General features: G+C 36.5%; 1 protein-coding gene across 2 annotated transcripts in view; it reads left to right on the forward strand.

The window, feature by feature from the left end:
- The first annotated feature begins 2,798 nt into the window (after positions 1–2,798).
- Positions 2,799–12,044, forward strand: part of LOC126418537 (proton-coupled folate transporter-like) — a 158,755-nt gene continuing 149,509 nt past the window's right edge. The window contains exons 1-2 of one of the 2 annotated variants that reach the window (XM_050085349.1): positions 2,799–2,953; positions 3,767–3,944. In XM_050085349.1, coding sequence (XP_049941306.1) covers positions 3,767–3,944 — 178 coding nt within the window. In that variant the 5' untranslated portion in view covers positions 2,799–2,953. Of the gene's footprint in view, positions 2,954–3,762; positions 3,945–12,044 lie in introns of both variants that reach the window. The other variant, XM_050085350.1, reaches the window with a different exon arrangement.

Here is a 12,044-nt window from a genome sequence, read left to right on the forward strand (position 1 = left end):
CATAGTAAAAAGAAAAAGTTTATAACTTACGACATTTTCGCTGTTCATGCAGCAAGACTTTATCATCTGTCATGACTTTCTAATTTATTACTCTATACTACTAACACCATTCGCATCACGTTTTGCCGGCAGTATTTTCATATACCACTGGAGGTACCTACAAAATTACATCTTTGTACAACACATACCGATACTTCAGGAGATATGACGTCATAAACATTGAAAGGCAGGAAAAACTAGCGTTTGAGTCTTGAGCCATAAAGACTTTAAACCTTTAACATCAAATATTTGACACAGTAACTCATTTGTAAAGTTATCAGACGTTTGTAGCTGTCAGGGGTTTACTGATATTTCGCTAATTTATGTAATTAGCGAGTAAATGAACATTTGATGTATACTCAAAAGCTATGTGATATCTGAATTCTGGACTGTTCTTAAATATTTTTAAACGTAGCAGTCGTATGTGAAGAGTATCATTTGTCTCGCCTTTTCGGAAATCATTATGCATAATAGAATACTGCATGCATAAATAGATGGGTCAATATTTTGAACATAATGATGTATACACCTCCTCACAGTTTGGTTTCAGATCCAGCCTATCTACAGTCAAAGCAGCTTAGAGCATGGTAGCAAAAACATACCATTGTTTTGAAACTAAAACTTTTATCTATGCAACACTGTTGTACCTCAGGAGAGCTTTTGATATGGTCTTCCACAATATTCTCATAAAAGAAACTGCAACAGCACTGAGTGAGACAGAATGTTCTATGCCTAATGCAGGCTTACCTGGACGCAGTTAGTTAAGGTAAATAATAAAACGTCAGAATCTCTTCCAGTTGTAAAGGGTGTGCCTCAAGGATCTGTTCCTGGACCTTTCTTTTTCATTATTTACATAACTGATTTATCCATAGTTGTACCATGTGATGCAGTGTTACATGCCGATGACACAACACTCATCACATGTGGTACCAGCCTTGAAAATGTGTAATACAGCATGGCAGTGGCAATGGAGAGTTGTACTAATTCGTTTTAGGCAAATGTACTGTGGAAGAATGATAGCAAATCTGAAGACATTCTATTCAGTCTAAATGCTCCCAGTCATGGTAACAATACAGTCAAACTATTAGGATTTCACATAGATCATCTGGGACACTACCACAGTGAAATTATGTGGCAGACTAGCACGTGTCATCTACCTGCTGTACAAGGTAAGGACCAGTGTCAGTAAAGAACTTCTATTATATGTGTATTTTTCATTAAAGTCTTTGTTAAAGAGAATCTGAGTAAATTTGACTTAAGGAGAACAGTTCATGACCATAACATAAGAAGTGGTCATAGAAGTAATATGCCGTATGCTAGGCTTGCAAAGACACATAACAGCTACAAACATCTTGGTCCCATCTACTTCAACAAATTACCTGAAAATGCCTACACAGTGCCAGTAAATAAATTTAAAACCAGTCTTTCAAAGTGGATCAAAAGTAAAGTAATTTACTCTGCTCAAGAGTTCCTTGAGTATGTGACAAATGACCCACTTTCCTTATGAGAATGAACTATAAATTAACTGCAAACTATACATATGCCATACTGTGCAACTATTTTATTACTGTTTCATGTACTTATTGTTAATTATCTGTTTGATTATTTATTTCTTATTCACTGAACTGTGTAGTTCATTTATCTTGTAATTGGTCTTTTAGGAAACTTCTTGTTGTTATTTACATTTGCCCAAATATGTATTGCATCCATCCTGGATTATTATACTGTAGTTAATAACATTTGTCATGTCAAAGTTTATATTATTATGTAAACACTGATAACACCAATTACATGTAAATATGCTCAATGGTGGAATAAAACATTTGTATTTGTAGTTCCACCTGAGTTATGGGATACTATTGTGGGGCAATTCTGTAGGCTCAAAGTTAGTGCTTAAAGGGCAAAAGAAAGCTGTTATGTGCATTTCAGGACTCGGTCCATGTGAATCATATCGAGATTATTTTAAGAAAGTGCCTAGCCTGTATATTTACAACTACCTTGTCTTTTTGACCTAAGGAGAACAGTTCATGACCACAACACAAGAACTGGACAAACAATGTGCCATACGCTAGGCTTGACCTGAAAATGCCTACACAGTGCCAGTAAATAAACTTAAAACTAGTCTTCCGAGATGGATGAAAAGTAATTTACTCTGCTAAAGAGTTCCATGAATGTGTGTCAAATGACCCACTTTTCTTATGCGATGAATGTGTGTCAAATGACCCACTTTTCTTATGCGAACTGAACACTAAATTAACTACATACTTCAAATATGTCACACTGGGTAATTATTTTATTAGTGTTTCATATACTTATTGCTAATTATCTGTTTGATTATTCAGTTTCTTTGTCATTCACATAAATATGTTGTTCATTTACCTTATAATTGTCAGGAAACATTTTGTTGTTATTGACATTTATTTAAATATGTCTTGTGCTGTTAGGAAACTTTTTGTTGTTTTTAACATTTATTTAAATACGTTGTGTATCTATCCTGGATTATTTTCGTATAGTTAATGACACACGACCAAGTTTATATTATTAGTACTCTTGTTACTAGTGTGTTAACTTTAACGACACCGATTTCATGTAACTATGCTCACAGATGAAATAAAAGATTTGCAAATTTGTAAATTTATAAGCTAGTTTGCCCAGTTCGCGATATTTTTTGTCATCTGCGCGCATCCAATAGCGGTTAAGTATCAGGCTGTGTGGTTGTGGGCAACGACGAAGTCGTGTGTGTGGTGTAGTGATTGTTGTTTAACGCTTGGCGCAACCCTTTGGGTAACGTCGTCGTTTACGCACAACAGACCGCACAAATTTGGATCGCTTCCAAATCAGCAGACAAGCCGGTTCTCACTCGCAAAACCTTGAGCGTCCGTCAGGTGCACAGTTAACCGCGGAAACCGCTGAGGTACGTACACGAATTTCTGGATGAGCGCTTTATACATAACATTGTTACACCGTGCTCTGCGTCTGTCTTGACAATAGTTATTATTTCACAAAACCATTCTCGTACTACATATTTTAGTGCAAAGGCCCACAGCGTAGTGTTTATGTTAAAATTTTATGCTGTGCGAACTTTTTTCCTTCAGAACTAAAATTTTGTTGCCTGTCTACCCAGTAATTCTGCTTCTTTTTAACGCATATAGCGCAGGCTGGGCATCGACTATAAAGAAGTGTCTTGAAAATAGTTTCCGGTTTGCGGAAATGTTCCGCGCGTGTGCGGCTTTTTCTGCCGAGTCTTTTCCTAAATTTCAAGCACGTTTTTTTTTTTTTTTTTTTTTTTTCAGTGCCAATATTCAGAAATCTGTAACCGAGCCCAGATACCTTGAGTGATTACCGGTAATTTGTTTTATCATGTCATTTTTACTGATAAAATCTGTAAGTAGCAGGCAACTTGTTTATAACCGGTACTTTAATCTTCCCTCTGTGTGTATTTACTTACTTTTACGCCAAGGCCGACACCATGCATGTCAACAAACCTTTATTACTTTACTTAGTGTAAATAATTTTTCAGTATTATATTAACTTACCTTGTAGTATAGTCTCAAATTTCCTACAGAGACTTACTGCTAGTTCCTAACTTATACCACTGCCACACTATTTACATCACAAAATAATCACAGGGAAACACAGCATTTTACTGGATTTTGTTTTCTTTGATGTAACTGTTTAGTAGCATGTTATTATGGTATAAGACTACTAGTTGCCACTTCTCAGACAGATGCCCTCAGTGGAAACATTCTGTGACTCTGATGCAACTACAGCAGAAGTTAACACCGATAAACATGATTCTGACACAATCAGTAGTTCTACTGAAGAACATTCCTCCAGACTTGTTTACAAACCACACAATTGGAAGCCTTTCATGAAGCAGAGTGAAGACATGCCACTAATTCCAGGTCAGTGCAAAAACCACTCATTAGTATCGTAAAAAGGAGATTTACTTAATAGGATCTTGTGTCACATTGCTTATTTGATTCTTCTTTGTTTTATAATATTATTGTTTGCATGAATGGTATCCAAGTTGATATGTTTAATATTATTTGTTAAAAACTCTCATAAGGAGAACTCTTTCATTTCTCTGCATATTACGTTTCTTGTATGCAATAAAAAATACATTCCAAAAGCAAATGTTTATGTATTGAGTTTTCCGGTAGGACACAACTCAGGAACTAGTAGTGTTAAAAGCTCCTGTCATGAAAAATCTGATCCATTCTTTCTCTTCGCATATGTTGGATTTTTGTTGTCAGTTGGAATGCCAGTTATTAAATTGTTAAATTAGCATATTTACAAATTCAGAAATAGTTGCCATTACTCTCTTGTTCAGAGCCTCAGATAATAATGAACCTCATTGCCAGATAAGTTTTGAAACTAATATGATACACTGAATGAAATTCTTAGAGGGTTATTTAGTATATAATGTTGTTTCAGGAGTAGAATAGGATAGAAATAAGATACCAGTACCAATTGTATTGAGAAGAATTAGTTTTTACAAGGTCAGTTTATTTCTTCTCTATCTAACACTTGCTTATGCATTTCTTGTAAACTTTCTTGTTAAAATTCTGCCATCTGTAATAAAAGCCACTTCAGTGTCTCTGAGAAGTTGGAATATGTGAAACTTGTATAAAACTACTGTATTGCTGTGATGAGGCAACAAAACACTTTGCTTCCTGCATTTTGACTGCCATGTGCTCTGGCTGAGTCTGATCATCCTGATATAAAAAGCTTTCAGATTTAACACTCATATAGGTAAGAGCCATTGAGTAAGAAGATGGGGGGGGGGGGGGGCGGGGGGGGGGGGGGGGGGAGGCGGTGTAAAACCCAAATAAGGAGTGTTTTTTTGGCAGTATTCATCTGAGCATGATGCATTTTATTTGTGTACCTGTTTATTTATATGTATATATTTTCCTTTGTTCCATGGGAACATGTGATCCACATCTACTCGTTTATGAAATAAGTATCTACATACATAGGCTACAGAAAGTTGACTAGAAAAAAAACACTAAAATAAGAGATTTATGGCATCATATGCCTGTGTGCATGTGTGTGTGTGTCTGAGTGTGTGTGTGTGTGTGTGTGTGTGTGTGTGTGTGTGTGTGTGTGTGTGTCAAAGGAGGAACCAGCAGTAAGATGATCCAAGTCATACAGGTACTGGTGTGCCATCATGGGTTAGGTCTCTGCACCAGTTTCACAATTATTGGTAATATCTACCACACTCAGCATGGTATGTAGCAGTGAACCATGATCTTACAACCTGCTTCACCAAAAAGCTGATCTGGGTCTTCCGAACATTACATGTGTGGTTGGAATTGCCTGTCCTGGTCAGTTTCCCGATACCAGCCTATTTATCATGACGGATAATATTCTCTCTCATCTTGCTCTTTTTCATAATCCCACATATCACTAACTGATTAATTTTTTTTTCACTGACCTGACAACTTCTTAGCTGGCAGCATTGCTGAATGGACATGATTAGTAGCTGTTATGGTAACATGTATGTAACACCCTGTCACACAGTGTGGTCTGTAACACAGCAACCATGATCATACTACCTTCTACTCCACAAAGATGACATGAGGTCTTCCTCAAATGACAAATATCTCAGAACTTTGTAGAATGGAGCTTGCTCTGCGACATGTGTTGTACCTATAGGCCCAATCAATCTGTCCTCAAATAGCAACCCATTGTAGTTGTTAGCCCGTTTTCACTCACCCACTCAATTAGTGTCATCATTGTTACAACATTCCTGTATACTCACTTTAATTTCTGATTTATGTTTTAGTGTTTGTTTTGTCGCAATCTTTATTTTTTTACCTCTTCTTCATTGTTAGTTACTTATATAGTTTCATGTTGCCTGGATCATTTTTCTGATAAATTATAATGATGTGGAACGAATCATTATACACTCAAACTGCAAATTAATTTGCAGAATTCGCTACATGCTTAACATTCATAAGATTTTTATTGTATTTTTGTTTTTAATATGCAGATATGAGTTAGTAATTCCTATCCACCACCTTTAGCACATTATGATAACAAAAATAGTTTTACAGACCTGAATGAGCTATCAAGGAGAAACTTTTTAATTTTATTTTTGAATGTATTCTGCTGTCTATTACACATTTTATATCATTGTGTAAGTTATCAAAAATCTTAAGTTGCAGCATTGCGCACCCCCATTTTGTGCAAAAGAATGTACCACATATAATCTTTCCTTCAGGTATGGTAATATGTACATCATTGTTCCTTTTGAATTGCAGTGGATTATTTACAACAAACTTCGTGAGGAAATAAATATACTGATAAATATACTGGGAAGCATTAGTCAGAATGTCCAACTCCTTAAACGGATCTCTACAAAATGACTGTGAGTGAGCACCACAAACTATTCTTACAGAAAAAATTTTTGAGCAATGACGACTTTCTTTCTTAAAGACGAGTTACCCCAGAACATTATTCCATATGACATTACTGAATGAAAATATTTCAAGTTACCGATTTGTCACTCCCCAAGACCTGGAATGATTCTAAGTGCAAATGTGGCTGAACAAGATTGTTTTAGATGCTCCACAAAATGCTTTTTCTCACCGAGATGGGCACTAAGAACTTTGAAGTTGCCACCCCATTTATAATTTCCTAACCCTATGTTACACTTACAATTGGTGTAGTATCCCTAGATGTGCAGAATTGAATATACTATGTCTTTTTAAAATTGAGGGCGAGACAATCTTCAGAAAACCAGTCAGAGGTATTTTTAGGAACATCATTTAGCATATCTTCTGTTTCCGTATATATGCTTGGGCTGATTACAATACCTGTGCCATCTGCAAAGAGATCCAGTTCTGCTTATTGTACATTAGGCTGAAGGTTGTTCATATATATGAGGAACAATAGTGGACCTAAGATTGAGTATTGGGTAGCTCCATATGTGATTACTTCCCAGTCAGAATACCGTCCCCAGACTGTATTAGCTGAATTACTAAGTACAATTCTCTGCATTCTTTTGGTTAGATATCACATTATCCATTGTTTGGTTAAACCAAAAGTCCTATAAAACTTCAGTTTATCTTGGAGAACATTGTAATTCACAGAGTCATATACCTTAAATCGGTTGTAGAAAATACCAGACAGCACAATTTTATTATTTCATGCTTGTAAGATTCAGTGAATGAACATGTAAATGGCATTCTCAGTAGGGCAACTCTTCTGAAATCCAAACTGTGATTTTCTGAGGATGTTATTGTTTCTCATGTGAGATACCTACTACTCTTAGAATACATAACCTTCTCAAAAATTTTGGAAAATGACGTCAACAATGAAACAGGTTGGTAGTTACCAACATCTCTCGTATCACCTGTCTTAAATAGTGGCATATTTCAGTCTCTCTTGAAAAACACCTTGAGTTAGTGATGCCTTACATATTTCAGACAATACCAGGATTATTATATGGGAACAAGTCTTTAGTACTCTATTGGGAAGACCATCAAAACCAGATGAGCTTTTGTTTTTGAGAGAATGTGTAATTTTCTTAATTTCAGAAGGCGAAGTTGATGATACATTCATATGATTGAATTTTATGAAAGTTACTTTCTCAATATGCTTGGTTATCTGTTGAACTGTTGGTCCCTATACTTTCTACCACATTTAAGATATGTTAAATAAATGTTTTTGCTACCTGTGGCTCATCATTTTCCTGTGCTACCCATTGTTGCCTCATCCTCACTTCTAAATCCAATCTGTTTTCCTCTAACCTTTGTCACTATAAAAACTTGTATTTTGGAGGATGGAAGCTCTAACTCACATTTGATCATCCTGATTTAGGTTTACTGTAGTTTCCCTAAAGTACTACAGGCAGATGTCAGGATAGCACATATTATAAAGTCTAAGTTGACTACCTGTTGTATATTCAGCAACTAGACCTGCAAGTATGTAAAACTCTGTATATAAGAATTATGTTTCTTCTTCTTAAACTACAATAGCATATGTCCAATATCTATGTAAAACTGGTCCACAAATGAATAAAACTATTATTACTATCAAGGTACAATAAGATATAGGAGTCAGTTGTGAAATATTTCTTGATCATATTGTGGGTACATATTTTATTTGAGGCTATCTGGGTACCTTCAGGGCACAAGATATGCAGCCACTGGAAAATTTTCCTTGGGGACTAGAACTGTTCATGACATTTTAAAGCAAAATAAAAGTCCTTCTCGTGCATTTATTCAATAGACAACCAATACGACAGTTGTGGAACCTTGCCCACAGTGCTCGATAAGATGGCAAGAAACATATTTTATACTTAAATATCATGAAGCAGTTTATTATTATATTACAGTGCATAACATCCTATTTTCTTCGAAGTTATTAGTTACACAAAAGCACCAGAAAGTAGCAAACAGTTGGGTAACACAGAATACTTAATCAATTGTTGCTTCTAACTCATTCATGAACTTGTTTGCCTATTATTACCAAATTTTTGTACTTTGTTGCAGTAAAAAATCTCCTTCATATCTTACTTTCAGAATTTCTGCTCATTCGGTAATAAAAGGAATAAATCAGTTAACTTGAAAATTTTTAAATTAATCTGTTTTATCATGACAATTAGGTAAAAACAAGCACTTCGCTATTACTACTCATAAAATGTGAGGCCTTGCGGAAAAGTAATGCCTTCAAATTTTTTTTGTGGGAACTGTGATGTACTGAGATACCCCACAAGAAGAGTTTGCAACAGTTGGTACCAGAAGTACCAGGGATGTCTGTCCACAGCAGGAACATTACTGCAAGCAAACCATCGTGCTACCTGAGAGAATCACACCCCTGAAGCAGCAACGCCACCAGGAAGACAGATGCACTTAATAAACGTGCATGAGCAGAAGTCATCAGATGCAAGTTGTAAGTCAATCCGATATTGCTAGGGAGTTCTTGCAAAATGTTCATCATGTCTTCAAATTGTTAAGTGAGATAGAAACAGTGGTTGACAGCCAGTAGTTATTCTTCAGTAGAAACAGAACAGTGAATAGAATTATTGTGTATGGACAGAGACAGCCTGCATGGAGATTTAACTGTATGCTTTTAGTTTCAGAGTTCATATAGTAGATCAAGACAGAAGATTAGTTTTCTTCTGGCTTTATTTCAGAGAACATTATTTAGTTTGTGTTCATGGAACTCCAGTCAATATAGGACATATAGGTGAAACCTAGATTCTGTGACTGCTGCAACCAGTGTTATGAAAGTTGAATAACATATTTTCCTATTCACTATTATGTGTTTCTTCCATTGTGTGTGTTCTGCCCTAGAACCCATGCATCCGTCCTACCAGGACACCTGTATTAGTCTTTTCCAGCGGCAGCAAGATTTTCATCTAAGTGGACACTCCCAGTCCACTACAGAAACTCTTAAAGCTTTCTAAATAAAACAAACCGCTATTGATGTTCTCGATCTTTATTCTTCATGCCTACACATTTATTTTTCAAAATAGTCACCCTGACGATGAACATACTTCTCCCATCGAGAGACCAGTTTATTCATCTATAGAATGTTTGACTTTCCTAATGGAACCACAAACTCACTTCTGTTTGCACAATTTCATCACTATCAAAGTGAAGTTCTCAACTGATGTAAATCATATGGGGCCAAACTGGGACTGTATGGAGAATGGTTGATGACAGTGAACTGAAGGCATCAGATCATTACAGATGTCACTTCACTTGTATGTGATCTGGCACTGTTATGCTGAAAGAGAGGGTGTTCCGGATGAACTCTTTGAATTTGAAACTCGATTACAGCAAGCTATTTCTCATGCAGCAACATAGTTATGTTACATACCGCCACGTTATATGCTACAGTTCGGAGCCCTCTAGCAGTAGAGAACTGAAAATGTAGACATGAAGAATAAAGAGGTAGAATGTTAATAACATTTGTTTTATTTAAAAAGTTTTAAGAGTGTTCACATATTAGATTTGTTGGAATTACTTTTTGGCAAGCCTTTGTAAATAGAGGCTAAGCACACAATATGTTTTATTTAATAAATGTTTGGTAAATGTAATCAGTACATAACAGTAAACTAATTTATAGGTAATTAAACTGTTTGAAAATATTGTTACTTACCCTGTCTGCAAAAACCACAGACATAAAAAAATTTCATCATCTTCAGCAATGAGTTCAGAACATTCTTCATGAATCCAATCATGGCTCTTTGAAAATTTCACCAAACTTTCTTCTGATTAAGCATTGAAGAAAAGTTCATTGCAAAAAATGCAGACTATGTCATTACCACCATCACTTCCACAGGACTGGGATTTTTCTAATATTTCCTCTTTTTATTTCCAGTCATTTTGTTAGCACCAAGCCTTAATTTTATCTTTGTACCAATGACGCAGCAAACTCTTTTTTGTAACGTTAACATGCCAGAAGAGCAGTTTTCTCTGTTTTGTTTGTTGTGAGTTTTTCTCTCTTATTTTAGTAGCCATGAGGATGCCTTTAATATATTTAGGTGAGATACTGAAGGCAGAAGCAGTGATATGGGCTTAGACCCAGAAATACTTCTAGAAATTTCAGGATCCTTCCCTAATGAACTTTCACTGGCTGAATCCTCATGTCAATAAGTTAGGTTGAAATATCCAGTCAATGAACACATCTGGATCAAGAGGACAGGTACCTGTTCTTTATAAACCTGTTTACCACTGTTTCTATTTAATTTGCTTTCATGAAAGGAAGAAACACTAACATTGGAGGCATGTAGATCCCTGTTGCACTCGTACAACTCTCAACTGCTACCAGTGTGCTCCTCTCAGCAGATATCAGACCACCAACTTATTGTTTTCCCTGCAGAACTAAGATGTTGGTCTGTCAGTTTGCTATAGCCTTTATTTCAGTTTCATCTGTGCTGTAGATTCTCTGTGGAATGAACATGTGCTTGTCACACACCTTCGTAAGGGGACTTCTTAACATATACCCTGTTGGATCCTGTTGCCCTGGCTTGTAATGTTCACTCTTGTGGAACTTAAGGTGTAGTATGTAAAATAAGAGAAACGAAACCAATCACATTTAGCAGACTGATATGTGGCGATTAGACACATCTAACAGAAAACTATCTTCACTAGCTTTTGAGCTTTCGGTCTTTTTCGAATAGAAAGTACACACATTCCAACACACAACCACACATCCATATTCACACTGCCACTCCTGCAGATTACAGAGTACAAATTATTGAGAGTAGTTTGCTGGGCTGATGGATGTGAGGAGGGACAAGAAAGGGCATATGAGGCAAGGAGCATTTAGTGCAAGGCAGGAGTGAGAAAGATAGATGACTCATTGAAAGCATGATAATATGAAAGGAGTTCTGAGGAGATAGAACATGTAAGATATATAGAAAGAGGGGGGGGGGGAGGAAGGTGGAGATGGAGAGGAAGACAAGGAGGGGAGAGAAAAGGGGACAGTGTGGGAAGGGAGGAGGGATTTGGGGAGGGGGAGGGGAGTGATAGGAGAAGGCAGGGCACAGTCTTTATGGAGAACGTTAACTGTAAGAGAAGACAAAAGGAAAAAAGTAAGGTGAGGTAGTGGAAACAGGATAGTGGAAGTTAAGGCCATGGATACTGTGAGAATGCAGAATATGCTGAAAAGACAAACCCTACATGAATAGATCAGAGAAACTTGTAATGGAAGAGAATATCCAAATACCACACACAGCGAAACAGCTGTTAAAGTCATTTGCATTGTGCTATGCAGCATGTTCATCAACTGGATGATCAAGTTTGCAGTTGGCCATAATTTGGTAGCAACCATTCATGTGAGCTGAGAGTTGGTTAGCTGTCATGCACACTTAGAGTGTTGCATGGCAACTGAACAGCAGCAGATATATAACATGGCTACTGTCACATGTGATACTGCACTTTATAGGGCATGAAATGCCTGTGACTACACTGTGGCAGGAGTGAGTGGATAAGTGTATGGGACAGGAACATCTGTTTTATAATGCAGGTGGTGAGGCTATTGGG

Source organism: Schistocerca serialis, chromosome 9 (assembly GCF_023864345.2).
Source record: "Schistocerca serialis cubense isolate TAMUIC-IGC-003099 chromosome 9, iqSchSeri2.2, whole genome shotgun sequence".
NCBI classification, from domain to species: Eukaryota; Metazoa; Arthropoda; class Insecta; order Orthoptera; family Acrididae; genus Schistocerca; species Schistocerca serialis.